Source organism: Suncus etruscus, chromosome 11, assembly GCF_024139225.1.
Source record: "Suncus etruscus isolate mSunEtr1 chromosome 11, mSunEtr1.pri.cur, whole genome shotgun sequence".
Taxonomy (NCBI): domain Eukaryota; kingdom Metazoa; phylum Chordata; class Mammalia; order Eulipotyphla; family Soricidae; genus Suncus; species Suncus etruscus.
In genome coordinates, this window is record NC_064858.1 from 77,042,857 (window position 1) to 77,061,260 (window position 18,404).

General features: G+C 38.9%; 1 protein-coding gene across 1 annotated transcript in view; it reads left to right on the top strand.

Annotated features, from left to right (window-relative positions):
- Nucleotides 1-18,404, top strand: part of TMPRSS12 (transmembrane serine protease 12) — a 60,458-nt gene that overhangs the window by 23,351 nt on the left and 18,703 nt on the right. The window contains exon 4 of the mRNA XM_049782967.1: nt 11,470-11,612. Within this exon, the coding sequence (XP_049638924.1) occupies nt 11,470-11,612 (143 nt within the window). The remainder of the gene's footprint in view (nt 1-11,469; nt 11,613-18,404) is intronic.

Below are 18,404 nucleotides of genomic sequence, written 5' to 3' on the forward strand. Positions count from 1 at the left end.
TAATACATGGTTTCACAGACAAACAACAGCTCAGAAACTTTACAGACTCAAAACCATTCTTAAAAGAAAAACTGAATGGCCTACTTTAAGACAAGACTGACCAACAGACACACCAAACTTCGACATAAAGATGGCACTAACTCCCAGGACAATTCTTTCTCTCAATGTCAATGAACTAAATGCACCAGTTAAGAGACACAGAGTGGCTAAATGGATCAAAAAACTCAATCCAACCTTCTTCTGCCTACAAGAAATGCACCTGAATAGTCAGAACAAACATAGACTCAAAATAAAAGACTGGAGGAAAATTATCCAAGCAAACAACACCCATAAAAAAACTGGAGTGCCCATACTAATATCAGATGATGCAAACTTTATACTTTGGATAGTTTTAAGGGACAAAGATGGACATTTTGTATTAATCAAGGGATACGTACAGCAGGAAGAAATTACTCTTCTAAACATATATGCACTGAATGAGGGGCCAGCAAAATATTTAATAAAATTGTTGACAAATCTGAAAAATAATATCAATAACAACACAATAATTGTGGGAGACCTCAACACGGCATTGTCAACATTTGACAGGTCAACCAGACTGAAACCCAACAAGAATATACTAGATCTGAAAAGAGAAATGGAAGAAAGAGGCCTAGTAGATATATACAGGACACTCCACCCCCAGAAGCCTGGATACACATTCTTCTCTAATGTACATGGGACATTCTCCAGGATAGACTACATGCCAACACATAAAACATACCTCCATAATAGCAAGAGGATCGATTTTTTTTTTTTTTTTTTTTGGTTTTTGGGCCACACCCATGATGCTCAGGGGTTACTCCTGGCTATGCGCTCAGAAGTCGCTCCTGGCTTGGGGGACCATATGGAACGCCAGGGGATCGAACTGCGGTCTGTCCTAGGCTAGCGCAGGCAAGGCAGGCACCTTACCTCTAGCGCCACCGCCCGGCCCCAGAGGAGGATAGAAATTTTGCAGGCTACCTTCGCTGACCACAGGCCCTGAAATTATATGTGAACCACAAAGGGACACAGAAGAAAAACTTTAATACCTGGAAGTTCCACAGCCTAATACTGAATAACCAGTGGGTCCGAGATGAAATCAAAAAGGAAATCAAAACCTGAAAACAAATGACAATGGAGACACAAACTATCAGAACCTATGGGACACAGCAAAAGCGGTACTGAGAGGAAAATTTATAGCTTTGCAAGCACACATCAGGAAAGAAGAAGGAGCATACCTGAATAGCTTAATGACACAGCTCATAGAATTAGAAAGTACTCAACAAAAGTATCCAAAAATAGGGAAACAGAAGGAAATAACAAAGCTGAGAGCAGAAATCAATGAAGTGGAAACCCAAAAAACAATCCAAAATATCAACGAAAGCAGAAATGGTTCTTTGAAAAAATAAACAAGATTGATAGACCACTGGCAAAACTAACAAAGAAAGAGAGAGAGAAACTTGATAACTCATATTAGGAATGAAAAAGGAGAGATCACTACTAATATGGTAGTGATCCAAAGGGTAATCAGAAACTACTTTGAGAAACTCTATGCCAGTAAAAATGAAAACCTGGAAGAAATGGATACATTTTTGGACTCTTATAATCTTCCATGGTTGAATAAAGAGGATGTAGCATATCTAAACAACCCATCACTATTGAGGAAATTAAGACAGTAATCAAATGTCTGCCCAAAAACAAAAGCCCAGGCCCAGATGGATTTACTAATGAATTCTTTCAAACCTTCAAGGGGAACTTCTACCAATCCTGGCAAGATACTTTCATGAAATGGAAAAAACAGGAAAACTTACAAATAGCTTTTATGAAGCCAACATCACCTTGATACCTAAACCAGACAGAGATGCTTCCAAAAAAAAATTACAGACCAATATTGCTGATGAATACAGATGCAAAGATCCTCAACAAAATCCTGGTAAATAGGATTCAATGCCTCATTAAGAAGATCATCCACTATGATCAAGTAGGTTTCATCTCAGAAATGCAAAGCTGGTTTAATATCTGTAAATCTATCAACATAATACACAACATCAACAAGAAAAATAGAAATCACATGATCATATCAATAGACACAGAGAAAGCTTTTCATAAGGTCCAACACCCATTCTTGATCAAAACTCTCAGCAAGATGGGAATGGAAGGAACCTTTTTCAATATAGTTAAGGCCATCTACCACAAGCCAGAGGCAAATATTATCCTCAATGGAGAAAAACTGAAAGCTTTTCCTGTAAATTCTTGCACAAGACAAGGCTGTCCTCTCTCACCACTCCTATTCAACATAGCACTGGAAGTACTTGCTATAGCGATTAGGGAAGAAAAAAATATCAAGGGAATCCAGATAGGAAAGGAAGAAGTCAAGCTCTCACTTTGCAGATGACATGATAGAAAACCCTAAAGTCTCTACGAAAAAGCTTCTAGAAACAATAGACTCATATAGCAAGGTGTCAGGCTACAAAATAAATACACAAGAATCAATGGCCTTTCTATATACCAATAGTAATAAGGAAGAAATGGACATTAAGAAAACAACCCCATTCATATTAGTACCACACAAACTCAAATATCTTGGAATCAACTTGACTAAAAATGTGAAGGACCTATACAAAGAAAACTATAAATCTCTGCTCCAAGAAATAAGAGAGGACATGCGAAAATGGAAGCACATACCCTGCTCATGGATTGGCAGGATTAACATCATTAAAATGGCAATACTCCCCAACGCATTGTACAGATTTTTTTTTTTTTGTGGTTTTTGGGTCACACCCGGCAGTGCTCAGGGGTTTTTCCTGGCTCCGTGCTCAGAAATTGCTCCTGGCATGCACGGGGGACCATATGGGACGCCGGGATTCAAACTGATGACCTTCTGCATGAAAGGTAAACGCCTTACCTCCATGCTATCTCTCCGGCCCCACATTGTACAGATTTAATGCGATCCCTCTAAATATACCCATGACAGTCTTCAAAGAAGTGGATCAGGCACTTTTGAAATTCATATGGAACAATAAATACCCTAGAATAGCTAAAGGAATCATTGGGAAAAAGAATATGGGAGGAATTACTTTCCCCAACTTTAAACTGTACTGCAAAGCAGTAGTTATCAAAACAGCATGGTATTGAAATAAAGACAGGATCTCAGATCAGTGGAATAGGCTTGCATACTCAGAAAATGTTCCCCAGACATACAATCACCTAATTTTTGATAAAGGATCAAGAAATTCTAAATGGAGCAAAGAAAGCCTCTTCAACAAGTGGTGTTGGCACAACTGGATAGCCACTTGCAAAAAATTTAACTTAGTCCCCCAGCTATCATCATGTACGAAGGTTAAATCCAAATGGATTAAAGACCTCGATATCAGACCCAAAACCATAAGATGCATAGAACAACATGTAGGTAAAACATTTCAGGACTTTGAGACTAAAGGCATCTTCAAAGAGGAAACTGCACTCTCCAAGCAAGTGAAAGCAGAGATTAACAGATCAGAATATATTAAACTGAGAAGCTTCTGCACCTCAAAAGAAATAGCGCCCAGGATACAAGAGCCCCCACTGAGTGGGAGAAACTATTCACCCAATACCCATCAGACCAGGGGCTAATCTCCAAAATATACAAGGCACTGACAGAAATTTACAAGAAAAAAACATCTAATTCCATCAAAAAATGGGAAGAAGAAATGGACAGACACTTTGACAAAAAAGAAATACAAATGGCCAAAAGACACATGAAAAAAATGCTTCACATCACTAATCATCAGGGAGGTGCAAATCAAAGCAACTATGAGGTACCACCTCACACCCCAGAGATTGGCACACATCACAAAGAATGAGAATAAGCAGTGTTGGCAGGATGTGGAGAAAAAGGAACTCTTATCCACTGCTGGTGGGAATGCTGTCTAGTTCAACCTTTATGGAAAGCAATATGGAGATTCCTCCAAAAACTGGAAATCGAGCTTCCATACGATCCAGCTATACCACTCCTAGGAATATACCCTATGAACACAAAAATACAATACAAAAATCCCTTCCTTACACCTATATTCATTGCAGCACTATTTACCATAGCAAGAATCTGGAAACAGCCAAGATACCCTTCAACAGATGAATGGATATAGAAACCTGTGGTACATATACACAATGGAATATTATGCAGCTGTCAGGAGAGATTAAGTCATGAAATTTTCCTATACATGGATGTACATGGAATCTATTGTGCTGAGTGAAATAAGTCAAAGAGAGAAAGAAAAAAATGCAGAATGGTCTCACTCATCTATGGTTTTTAAGAAAAATGAAAGACATTCTTGCAATAACTTTCAGACATGAAAGAGAAAAGAGCTGGGAGTTACAGCTCACCACCTCATGAAGCTCACCACAAACAGGGATGAGTTTAGTTAGAGAAATAACTATGTTTTGAACTATCCTAATAATGAGAATGTACGAGGGAAATAGAAAGCCTGTCTAGAGTACAGGAGGAGGTTGGGTGGGGAGGAGGGAGATTTGGGACATTGGTGATGGGAATGTTGCACTGGTGATGGGTGGTGTTCTTTACATGACTGAAACCCAAACACAATCATGTATGTAATAAAGTTGTTTAAATAAAAAAAATAAAGCTTTGCTCTCACTATATTAAATTTTGATTTTTTTCTAAATGGCCAGTGAGACAGATACAGAGATATAATTCTGGGTTCTTTCTGCTTTCATTTTGAAAATCCCTGCATAATCTTATTATTCCCTCTCTCCTTTCCTGTATTGTTTTGTTGTAGTGGATGGGGGTTATACACATGCACACACAGCTGTGGTGCTTGTTACTACACATTTTAGTTGTAATGTTAACTAGACTAACACAAGGGAGATCAGAGATTAGTTGCAATGCTCACATAGTAGTCACACTTCCTGGCTTTGGTACTTGCATATCTTTTATTTGCAGTGCTTTCTGGGGATTGTGCCCCTTTGTTGCAAGTGTTCACATATACAAGGCTGGGCTGTAGTCAAGAAATCCTTTGCTCTTTCGACTGTCCTCTCTGCCTGCTCTGCCTGCTTGGGCCTAAGACTTGATCCAGTGTGGCTTCATCGCTGGAGGGCTCCCTTCCTTGGAGGTGAATCCACCCGCCCACAAAGGATGGAGCCAATATACCTCTTTTGACTATCCTCTCTGCCTGTTCTGCCTGCTTGGGCCTAAGATTTGATCCAGTGTGACTTCATCGCCAGAGGGCTCCCCTTCCTTGGAGGTGAGTCGACCTGCCCACAAAGGGTGGAGCCAGAGGAGTGCGGCCACTCTGCTAAGATACTTGGCTACGCACATCATTTAGCCAATGAATTCCACCACAACATGTAGAAAAACCAACAATAGAAGTGTGACACTGGGGAAACAACACAGGCCAACATTAGGCATAGAGAATGAAGATGGCAACTCTGACGACCCAAAAACAGCCAACCACTTAGATAGTCTCTCAGATATGGAGTTTAGAGAAGAAATATGGAGGATATTCACAGAACTCAAAGAAAGCATAGATCGAGTTGAACAGAACACTAATAAGAACGAGGAAAATATGAAGACAGAAATTAGAAAATTCCAAACTGAAATAACAGGTCAAATAACAGGTCTGAAAACTTAGTAGATGAATTGAAAGAGTCAATGGAAAACCTCTCCAGGAGGATAACAGCAGCTGAGGATAGAATTAGTGAGCTGGAAGATGCAATGCATAACAGCTCCATACAACAGAAGAGATTGAAAAAAAGCCTTAAAGCAAATGATCAGACAATGGAAAAATTACTCAAAGAATGTGAAAGATGAAAATAGAAATCTTTGATAAGTTCAATAGAAACAACTTAGGAATCAGTGGAGTCCCCAGAGACCCAGGAAGAAAATCTCCAGGAAGAATCAATGGTCAAGAACATTATTAAAGAGAAACTGCCATAGCTAAAGAATACATGTGACCAAATCCTGCATGCCCGAAGAGTATCAGCTAAAAGAGACCCCAGGAAAAACACCCCAACACACATCCTACTCACAATGATGAATCCCACAGATAGAGACAGAATACTGAAAGCAGCAAGATTAAAAAGGGAAATTACATTCAAGGGAGCATCCTTGAGATTTACTGCAGACCTGTCACAAGAAACACTCAAGGCCAGAAGGCAGTGGTGGGACATAGTGACAAAACTGAATGAAATAAATGAGCCTATAATACTGCACCCAGCAAAACTCACTTTTAGGTTTGAAGGAAGTATACGTGGCTTCACAGATAGCTCAGAAATTTCACAACAGCTCAGAAACTTTACAGACTCAAAACCAGCCTGAAAAGAAAAGCTGAAAGATCTACTTTAAGACAAGTCTGACCAACAGACACAGCAAAGTTCTACACAAAGATGGCACTAAATTCCATGACAATTCTTTTTCTTAATGTCAATGGACTAAATGCACCCGTTAAGAGACACAGAGTGGCTAAATGGATCAAAAAACTCAATCCAACCTTCTGCTACCTACAAGAAAGACACCTAAATAGTCAGAACAAACATAGACTCAAGATAAAAGGCTGGAGGAAAATCATCCAAGCAAATAACACCCATAAAAAAGCTGGAGTGACCATACTAATATCAGATGATGCAAACTTTATACTCAGAAAAATTGTAAGGAACAAAGATGCACATTTTGTATTAAGGAATATGTACAGCAGGAAGAAGTCACTCTCCTAAACATATGTGCATCGATTGAGGAACCAGCAAAATATATAATGCAATTGTTGACAAATCTGAAAAAGGATACCAATAACAACACAATGATTGTGGGAGACTTCAACACGGCTTTGTCAACACTTGATAGGTCAACCAGACTGAAACCCAACAAAAATATACTAGACCTGAAAAGAGAAATGAAAGAAAGAGGCCTAATATATATATTATTATATATATATATATATATACTCCACCCCCAGAAACCTGGATACACATTCTTCTCCATTGTACATGGGTCATTCTCCAGGATAGACTACATGCTGGCACATAAAACATACCTCCATAATATCAAGAGGATAGAAATTTTGCAGGCTACCTTTGCTGACCACAAGGCTCTGAAATTATATGTGAACTACAAAGGGACACAGAAGAAAAACTTAATACCTGGAAATTAAACAGCCTACTAGTAAACAACCAGTGAGTCCGAGATGAAATCAAAGAGGAAATGAAAACTTTCCTGGAAACAAATGACAATAAAGACCCAAACTATCAGAACCTATGGGACACAGCAAAAGTGGTACTGAGAGGAAAATTTATAGCTTTGTAAACACATCAGGAAGGAAGAAGGGGCATACCTGAATAGCTTAATGATGCAGATCATAGAATTAGAAAGTGTTCAATAAAAGGAACCAAACAAGATATCCTAAATGGAGCAAAGAACACCTCTTCAACAAGTGGTATTGGCACAACTGGCTAGCCACTTGCAAAAAATTAAACTTAGACCCCCAGCTAACATCATGTATGAAGGTAAAATCCAAATGGATTAAAGACCTTGATATCAGACCTGATACCTTGTTATATAGAACTATATATATATATATATATATATATATATATATATATATATATATATATATATATATAAAACGTAGCTATTACACTCCATGACATTGAGACTAAAGGCATCTTCAAGGAGGAAACTGCACTCTCCAAACAAGTGAAAGCAGAAATTAACAGATGGGAATATATTAAGCTGAGAAGCTTCTGCTTCTCAAAGGAAATAGTGCCCAGGATACAATTGCCACCCACTGAGTGGGAGAAACTATTCACCCAATACCCATCAGATAAGGGGCTAATATTGAAAAATATACAAGGCACTGACAGAACTTTGCAAGAAGAAACCATCTAATCCCATCAAAAAATGGGAAGAAGAAATGGACTGGCATTTTGACAAAAAAAAATACAAATGGCCAAAAGGCACATGAAAAAATGGTCCACATCACTAATCATCAGGGAGATGCAAATCAAAGCAACTATGAGGTACCACCTCACACCACAGAGATTGGCACACATCACACAGAATGAGAGCAAGCAGTGTTGGCAGGGATGTGGAGAGAAAGGAACTCTTATCCACTGCTGGTGGGAATGCTGTCTAGTCCAACCTTTATGGAAAGCAATATGGCGATTGCTCCAAAAACTGGAAATTTAGTTCCCATACGATCCAGCTATACCACATACCCTAGGAACACAAAAATACAATACAAAAATCCCCTCCTTACACTTATAGTCAATGCAGCTCTATTTACTATAGTAAGACTTGGGAACAACTAATATGCCCTTCAACAGATAAATGGCTAAAGAAACTGTGGTACATATACACAATGGAATATTATGCAGCCATCAGGAGAGATGATGTCATGGAACCTTCCTATACATGGATGTACATGGAATCTATTATGTTGAGTGAAATAAGTCAGAGGGAGAGAGATAGAAACAGAATGGTCTCACCCACCTATGGGTTTTAAGAAAAATGAAATACATTCTTGCAATAATTTTCAGAGACAAAAGAGAAGAGCTGGAAGTTACAGCTCACTTCATGAAGTTCACCACAAAGTGTGATGAGTTTAGTTAGAGAAATAACTACATTGAGAACTATCCTAACAATGAGAATGTATGAGGGAAGTAGAAAGCCTGTCTAGAGTACAGGTGGGGGATGGGTGAGGAGGAGGGAGATTTGGGACGCTGGTGATGGGAATATTGCACTGGTGATTGGGGTGGGGGGTGTTCTTTACATGACTGAAACCCAACCACAATTATATTTGTAATCAAGGTGTTTAAATAAAAAAAAATTTTTTTTTTTGGTCACACCCGGCAATGGTCGGGTTTCTCCTGGCTCCATGCTCAGAAATCGCTCCTGACAGGCTTGGGGGACCATATGGGATGCCGGGGTTTGAACCACCATTCTTCTGCGCCTAAGGCAAATGCCTTACCACTGTGCTATCTCTCTGGCCCCTAAATAAAATATTAAAAAAAAAAGTCCAAAACAAAAATCCTTTGCAGTGATCATAGACTAGGAGTTGCTAGGATCATGCATGATTCACGTTCATCTTCAGTATTGAATACCCAGCCTTACACTTTCAAAGCATGCTTCCCACTGAGTTATTCCACCACTCCCCTGTATTAACTTTTTTTCATAGAGGTCACTTTCAGGAATGCTCAGGAACCCCTTGGATTTTCATTGGTTAGGATTACATGTTGTACCAAGATCAAATCCAGGTCCTTTCATGTGCTCTACTACTTTAACTATCTTCCTATACCTTCCTTTCCCTGCTTATTTTGTTTTAGTTTGGAGTTGGAAAGTACTCAACTCTATGCTTGGGTGGGTGGGAGGGTCTCTCCCAACATGTTAAAGAATCAAACTCAGGCATCAACATGCAAAGCATGTGCCTTTCTTTTTCTTTTTTCTTTTTTTTGGTTTTTGCGTCACACCCAGCAGCTATCAGGGTTACTCCTGGCTCTATGCTTATAAATTGCTCCTGGCAGGCTTGGGGGACCATATGGGATGCCGAGATTTGAACCAACATCCTTCTACATGCAAGGCAAATGCTTTACCTCCATGCTATCTCTCTGGCCCCACCATGTGTTTTTTGACTTATCTCTTCACCTCCCCCATCACAGTATTTTATAAGGCCTATACAAATATATTATTGGAAACAGTATAGCTGAGCTTCAGATATCAATTTAGTTACTATATTCCAAAACTTATATACTCTGTTATAATGTTTTATTACATGATCAATAATACTTTATTTGTTTACTTATCTTGGTCTTGGCGCTGGTGCTACTCAAGACTTATTCTTGTCTCTATGCTCAGGGATCACTCCTGGCAGTACTTGGTGGACCATATGAAATGTTGGGATTGAACTTGGGTTTGCTGCATGCAAGCTAAACACCTTACCTATTGTACTATCTCTATGGCCCAGTGGTGTTTTGTTTGCTTGTTTATTTAAATATTTGGTTTTGGGTTTGGGGCTACACTTGGTAATGCTCAGGGGTTACATCTGTCTCTGTACTTAGGCATCACTCCTGGTGGTACTTGGTACCATATGGGATTCTGGGACAAGCACCTTACCTTCTACGATTACTCCAGCCCAAGTATTGCTGTTTTATTTTAATAAATTGCATCCATGTGGCTAGCTTCTAAGAAGCCTTTATTTCAGAAATATGAATGTCTTGATGACATATTCCCTATTATACTATTCCTATCTTTTCTGCATGCTGACTGTTATCTCAGGCTATCAGTCCTCCTAAGGTTGAAACTGGCTTTAGGCTAATTTTCACTTAAAGAACACTCATGCAATTAGAGTGGATAGGTTTACTGGTAGCTCCAGTTTAAAAAATGCTGGGGAGGGCTCTGAGAGATAACAAAAAAGGTAAGACCATAGATTTTACATGCAGGAGCTCCAGGTGGATTCCTGGCACCACATTGTCCCTGAATTCCAAAAGGTAAAGAAATGAATTTTGAGACCTTTTTCAATGGTTTCAGCCTATTCCAAATTACCTTTGAATACCCTTAGATTACTCTTAGATGATTTATTGTAGCTAGTAGAATGAAATTCTGTGAATAGAAGTTTATATATCTTGAACCATGTACTCACCTGCACCCAAAAGAAATAATTACTGAAAAGTTTATTACTACAGTGGCCTATGGAATCAGACACTGCTGTTATAGCAGCTTTAGATTAACCGGTGATAGTGAAGCCATAATGATTCCTAGAGTCAGGTGCAGCCCTGGAGTCAGGTATTATGTTTGTCCTGTTGGTTACAGAGAGCTACTTTATGGTGCCAGGGAGGTACATAAAGGACTGACCTGTATTTCTTGCCCACCCAAGGTCCTGAATTCAGCCCCCAGCTTTGCATAATCCCCTGTGTATAATTGGGTGTGGCCCTGGTTTCCTTGAAGCACTTACTCCAAGGTATGTTATGTCCAGGAATAAGAAAGAAATTTTGGGCATACATGAATTGAAATCTCTTTTATCTTTATATTTATATACTTCAAGGTAGCATCATTATAAATTTTGTGATAATTATTCACAACTTGCAACTTAAGAAAGATCTTAACATTTACCTGTTTAATCCTTGCCAATTTTAATATACCTTAATTTTGTAAAAATGAAAGATCATTTTGTAAGATCTTCAGGATATACATTAAACAAAGATAATACAAAGTCATCTGAAGTTCCTACAACTTAGAGTAAGCTAAATACACTTTTGATGAACATTCTTCCACAATCTTCATAGGCGTGTATAAATACATCTATTGTACAGATATTCAACACAGGTACATATACATTTACAATTTTACTTTATTGTTGAAATAATCACTTTGGAATCATTAAAATCTGTTAAACTTATTAAATGTAAACACTAAATAATTTCAAAATGCCTAATATTCAAAATAATTTTTTGATTTTTTAATAGGTAATATTACAACTATTTTACAGGAGGCACAAGTTCATTATATTTCTCGAACGATTTGCAATTCTGTGACTAGCTATGCGGGAATAGTTCCTAATAGTTCATTTTGTGCAGGCGATGAAGATGGAAAATATGATACATGCAGGGTAAGACCAAGTAATTTTCACTAGAATTATTTTATTAAACATTTTGCAGCAACATGGTTTAAAATAATATTAATATTTATGCCCGAGGCATAAAATGTAATTACATTACCTTCACTGCCAATATTCCTCCACCACTATGCTCAGGTTCATTATTATCCAACCCACATTTTTATCTCTACCCATCCCCATCCTTACTTGGTAAGCTCAGCTCTTTTGATGGAATCAAGAATTAGTTTTCACTATTCATTGTTTATTTTCTTGTTTTATTTTATATATATACAACAGAGAGAAATCATCTGGCATTTGTTCTCCCTTTGATTTATTTCACTTAACACAATATCCTCTAGTTCTATCCAAGTTTCAGCGAGCTTCATGATTTCATCTTTTTTGGGGGGCAGGGGAGGCAGGAAGGACCTTCTAAGAAGGGATACAGGCTCCACTTACTGGAATTCTTGACCAGTCAGGGTTCAGTGCCTGAGGCTATGATGTTTCTTAGACTCTGCAGTGCCTGGGATTACCTGCTAACTGAGTCATATGCAGGGACCTCCAGAACAGCACTGAAATTTTTTTTTTTTTTTGGTTTTTGGGCCACACCGGTTTGACACTCAGGGGCTACTCCTGGCTATGCGCTCAGAAATCGCCCCTGGCTTGGGGGGGACCATATGGGACACCGGGGGATCGAACCGCGGTCCATCCTACGCTAGCGCTTGCAAGGCAGACACCTTACCTCTAGCGCCACCTTCCCGGCCCCGTGCACTGAAATTTTTTGACGGACCATGTAGTGCTGAGATTGGGCCAGGGTCAGCTGTATGGAGGGTATGCACCTTAATCTATGTACTGTCTATTTCTTTTGCTCCACCCCAACTTTTCTTTTAAGTGAGAAATATTCAATTATTTATATTAACCACAATTTCTTGATCATCTATTGTTGGGCACTTGGGTTGTTTCCAGTGCCCAATACTGACTATTTTAAATAACACTGCACTGAAGATGGAAGTACATAAATCCTATATATCTCCGTGGATAAGACTTTTTGTGTTCTTGGAACAGATCAAATTGGAATCCCTAGATCATATGGAAGCTTTATTCTTATATTTTTTAAAACTCTCCATATTCTTTTTCACAGAGGTTGAACCAGTCCCATCCTGTTTCCAGTCTTTTTGATGTAGGCATTCTCATAGGTATTGTAAGGTAGTATCCCATTGTCATTTTGATTTGCATTCCTTGAAAATAAGTGATATCACTTTTTTATATGCCTGTTGGCCATCTATCTGTCTTTTTTGGAGATATTTTTGATTATTGTTTTTGTTTCTATTCTAATAATTAGCCTGTTAAGATTTTATACTTTTTGGTTCAGCTTTAAGAAAGTATGTGACTAAAGATTTATCCATGTCTTTTTAGTTTCCCAGATTATTGGTGTGGAATTGTTCATATAGTCTCTTACAGTCATTTATATTTCCGTGGTATTGTAATTTCATTTTTAGTTCAGCTTACTGGAATTTTTGCCCTTTTTTTTTTCAAGAATCTAAGGGTTTATCAATCATGTTTATTCCTCTGAAAAACAGCTCATGGTTTCACTGATCTTTTGTGTTTTTTTTAACATTCCTATATCATTTCTTTTTTATTTTTTTAATGGAGATTCAGCTTTATTACCTAATATAATCCCAATCTTGGAACATTAAAATGAATTTTTCTTTAATTAAAAACACAGTTTATATTTTGCATCTTCTGAGAAACATTTATAAAGAATGAAAAAAATATGTATATAGTCTGTAATGTAATTCCAGTCAATTTTTTTTTTGTGGTTTTTGGGTCACACCCGACAGTGTTCAGAGATTACTCCTGGCTCCATGCTCAAAAATTGCTCCTGGCAGGCACGGGGGATCATATGGGATGCTGGGATTCAAACCGATGACCTTCTGCATGAAAGGCAAATGCCTTACCTCCATGCTATTTCTCTGGCCCCTCCAGTCAGTTTTCTACCTCATCAGATCCATACTCAGCCATGCTTTTTTTTTTTTTTTTTTTTTTTTGGTTTTTGGGCAACACCCGGTAACGCTCAGGGGGTACTCCTGGCTATGTGCTCAGAAGTTGCTCCTGGCTTGGGGGACCATATGGGACACCGGGGGATCGAACTGCAGTCCGTCCAAGGCTAGCGCAGGCAAGGCAGGCACCTTACCTTTAGCGCCACCGCCCGGCCCCAGCCATGCTTATTTTTTGAAGACCTTCAAAATCTGTGTCAAATCTACCAAGTTGCTTTCTATGATGGAGGAGGGGACAGAAATCTTCATTGCTTTCCAAACTCCAAACATGCTAAGGACATCACCTGGGATTACTTGCTGTGCACATTCTTTAAGATTATTTACTATTAGTTCAGCAGATGCATACAGGTCCCTTGTATGAAGGACCCCAGAGACAAATTAGATTGGGAGTGGGTACATTTCAGCTTCTCAGAGTCAAATTCTTCGGTGGGAGCACCATAGTTTGTAGTGTTTTCAATGCTGTGAAACAGTATTGATTGCTGGATTGCAAATGTTCCCTCTAGTTCTATTTCTGTAATCTCTTTTTCTTTTACTATATCAAGTGTCATAGTCTGTTCTTCATCTTCAGGTAAAGATGTGATATCATCTCCAATTCTTGTAGGATTCTAGAGTACCTTCCTTTTGTTAAAACATTCAGTTAACTGTCTGGATGTAGCCCAAAACTCATGGATCCTGAAGTGAAGTCATCTGGAAGATCAGAGACTTCTCCATACACTGAATAGATTTAATCAGATTTGCCCTTTATGATATTTGCAAGTGTGAAATCATAATGTGGAACATAAAAACTGTAGGGTCAATAATTTAAGTTTAATATAAGAGTTATTTTGTTCCCCTTATCTTCTTTGAACTCCTGAAAAATATTCACTCCAGACTGCATTCTTCCTATTGTCTTTCCCAGTCTCATAAGGCAGTCTGACTCTCCTACAGTCAGGTAGACAGGACATCCCAATGTTGTTGTCCCATCTTATTTTCTTCTTTCAAACTCACACTGACTATTAACAAGTCACTTGATCAGCTTCTCTCTAGATTCTTTAAAGATACGATCAGTCTGCTCCTACTCTTTTTTCTAACTTACTGCTTTTACATCTGTTATCAAGCATATCTTTGTCTTTATTTTGTTGTTGTTGTTGTTGTTTTGGGGGGGCACACTTAGGGAACTCAGGGGCCACTACTGGCTCTGTGCTCCTGGCAGGCTTGGAGTACCATATGGGATGCTGGGAATCAAGTCTGGGTCCATCTTGATTGGCCATGTGCAAGGCAAACGCCTTATCACTGTGCTATTGCTCAGGCCCCGTCTTTTTATTTTCTTTATAGGGACTCTTGGAAGTGTATGCTAAAGTCACCAGTGTATTCCCTTTCTCTTAGTTAAGCACAGCTGTAAGATGTCTGTCCTCTCTGCTTTCAACATTTTTGCAAAATTTTGTCAAGAAGTTTCAGGCTCTAAATTCCTTCCAGGCTAAAAAATTTCATCCCTGAATGTGACAGCTTTGCTGTAGCTTTATGATAAATTGTCTCTGGGTTGTTGTAAATTAGCTCACATTAGCTTAAGGTTATCCTTTAGTTCTTCTACGGACTGACTGGTAGTCATTGTTCTTGATATTTTCTTTCACAGTACTGAAATCCATTGGGTGTTTAATGATCATGGAATAGCTGGGCGCAGTAAAAGCAGTCACAGGAAATGAAAAGAAAGTACATGGGTCTTTCCTTTGCAGTTGTCTATCAATTGACTCAAAGCTTCTTGAAGGTGTATCTACTTTACTTGTTCTATTCAAGAGCTGAGCTTGCGAGAAGCTTCTCAGAAGACAACTCTAATCTCACAGGTCCCGACACTGAAAGTCTTTTTATGCCTCATTCTTCACACGTACATGATGTTTTTGTCCTCCTTCACTCATCACCACTTCCTCTCCTTTTTCTCATTGGAGACCCACTTCTCTCCTTTCTTTCTCTTTTTCCACTTTTGATCCTTGTGACTTCATGTTTTTGTCATTGAAGAGGTTGGAGTCGTGGCCCGCTTGGTAACTTTGTTTTCCTCTGACTTTGAGGACCAGCTTGAAGGGTTCTTCATATGCTCCTAGTAGAGGTGTTTGTCCAACTTGTTCTTCTTAGGCTTCTTATCCAGTCGGACCAGGCCCCGGTGTCTGCCCCTGGCCAGGCCCAAGCCAGGTACTTTTTATCTGGGCAAGCTGAGAGGAGGGTGAGAACCAGGATGTGAGATCCCACGCTGTTCTTTTCTTTTCTTTATTTATTTTTTTGGTCTTTGGTTTTTGGGTCACACCCAGCAGCACTCAGGACTTACTCCTTGCTCCACACTCAGAAATAGCTCCTGGCTCGGGGGACCATATGGGATGCCGGGATTGAACCACCATTCTCCTGCCCTACTGCTTTGCTATCTCTCTGGCCCCTTGAATAGTTATTTAATGCCTATTCTGTCTCATTAGTTTGATGTCTGTTTTGTGTGATATAAGTATGACATTCCAGCATTTTGGGACCTTTCATTTGTCTGTCTGTTTTCTTTTTCAACCTTTTATTTTGAACCTGTAAGCAACATAAATATGGGGATTGTCTTCTGATAAAACAGCCACCTGTTTTTTGTTTTGTTTTGTTTTTGTTTCGAGCTGTAGAGCACAATCGGCAGTGTTTGACTAGCCATTCCTGGCTCGGTGTTGGAGATCACTTTAGGTTGGACTTGGGAGACTAGGTAGATGGTGCTGGGATTGAACCCAGAGTCTGGCATGCAAAGCATGTACTCCCCCCATCAAACTTGTTCCCTAGCCCTATTATATGCCTTTAAACTAGTGAGTTTATTTTTTTATTTTTGGTATTGGGGCTACCGCAGGTGATTTTCAGGGCTAATTCTTGCTCTGAGGGGGTCACTCCTGGTGGACTCAGGGAACCATGTGAGATGTTAGGGATTGAACTTGATTGGTCACAGGCAAGGCAAGCACAGTGCAGGAATAGGCCCCTATGACCCAAATTCTTGGGAAACTGCATTCAGGATGGAGTGAGGACTTGCTTTTTGCAGGAAAAGGAAAATCAATCTTAACTTTATTTCAGCTTTTCAGGAACATCTACTTCCCTCACAGAAAAAGAATTCAGGAGTAGCAAATAGTGAAGTAAAATAGTTTTGTTTAAAGAAATTTACTTAGAGAAATGTGAGGAAAGACAAAGAGAGAGCGAGATGTATTCAAGAGAGAATATGGATTTTCTCAAAGAGAAAAACAGCCTAGAATGGCTTTTAGGAGAAGGTTATATCCAATATCTCCAAATTGTCTTAGCTTGGAATATGTCACAGGAAAAGAGCCCTGAACTCCTAATGATCATTTTATATTCTTTTGTTTGTTTTTATATCACACCTAGTGATGTTCAGGGCTTATTTTTGGCTCTGCTCTCAGGAATCACCCAGGACAGGCTCAGGAGATCATTCATGGTGCCAGAGATTGAACCTGGGTCATATATATGCAAGACAAGTGTCCTACCTGTTTACTATCTTTTAGGTCCCCATAATCTACTTTAAACACTTTTCTGATCTTAAAAAAAAAGATACCTGTACTCATTATGAGTCACTTGTCATTCTTTTACCCACCTCTAGACTTAAGAAACTACTAATGTCTCTTTGACATGAATGGAATCATTCAATATGTGGTATTCTATGACTGATTCTTTCATTTAGTAGTTTTCATAGTTTATTCACACTGGATTATGTATTACTACTTTGTAGATTCTATTGATAAAAACTATGCCATTGCATGAACTTACATGTCTTATTGCATATTAGTTGACAGCCATTTGAATAATTTTTACTTTTTTATTACTAAATACTATTGCTAGAACATTTGTGCATATTTTTATGTCTACGTATATTTTTTGGGGGTGGGCCACACCCAGTGGCACTCAGAGGTTACTCCTGGCTCTGAGCCCAGAAATTACTTCTGGCAGGCTTAGAGGACCATATGGGATGCTGGATATTGAACCCGGGTAGGCTGCATACAAGGCAAATACCCTACCTACTGTGCTGTCACTCTGGCCCTGTATATGTATATTTTTAATTTCTCTTGGAAATTATTTATATTGTATATGACTAATATACAATATAAATAATTAAGTATAATTGAATAAAATATAAGTAGAACAATGTGATCAATATATAATATAATTAATTATATATATATTTTTCTTTTTTTGGTTTTGGGCCACACCTGGCGGTGCTCAGGGGTTACTCCTGGCTGTCTGCTCAGAAATAGCTCCTGGCAGGCACGGTGGACCATATGGGACACCAGGATTCGAACCAACCACCTTAGGTCCTGGATTGGCTGCTTGCAAGGCAAACACCGCTGTGCTATATCTCCGGGCCCAATTAATTATATTTTTAATTTATCTTGAAAATTCCATGTAGGAGTGGTATTGTTGAATTGATGTTGATTTTTTTTTTTTTTTTTTTTTTGGTTTTTGGGCCACACTTAGTGACGCTCAGCTCAGGGGTTACTCTTGGCTATGTGCTCCAAAATTGCTCCTGGCTCAGGGGACCATATGGGACACCAGGGGAGGATCGAACTGCTGTCTGTCCTAGGTCCTAGTTGCATGCAAGGCAAATGGCCTACCACTGCTCCACTGTTTCAGCCCCCCATTTTATATTCTTATGTACAATGTATGAAGCTTGCAATTTCTCCACAAAGAAATGTTGGTAGTCCTTGTTATTGTCTTTTATATTATAGCTACGTATAATTTATAACTGTGCAGATTTATGAAATGC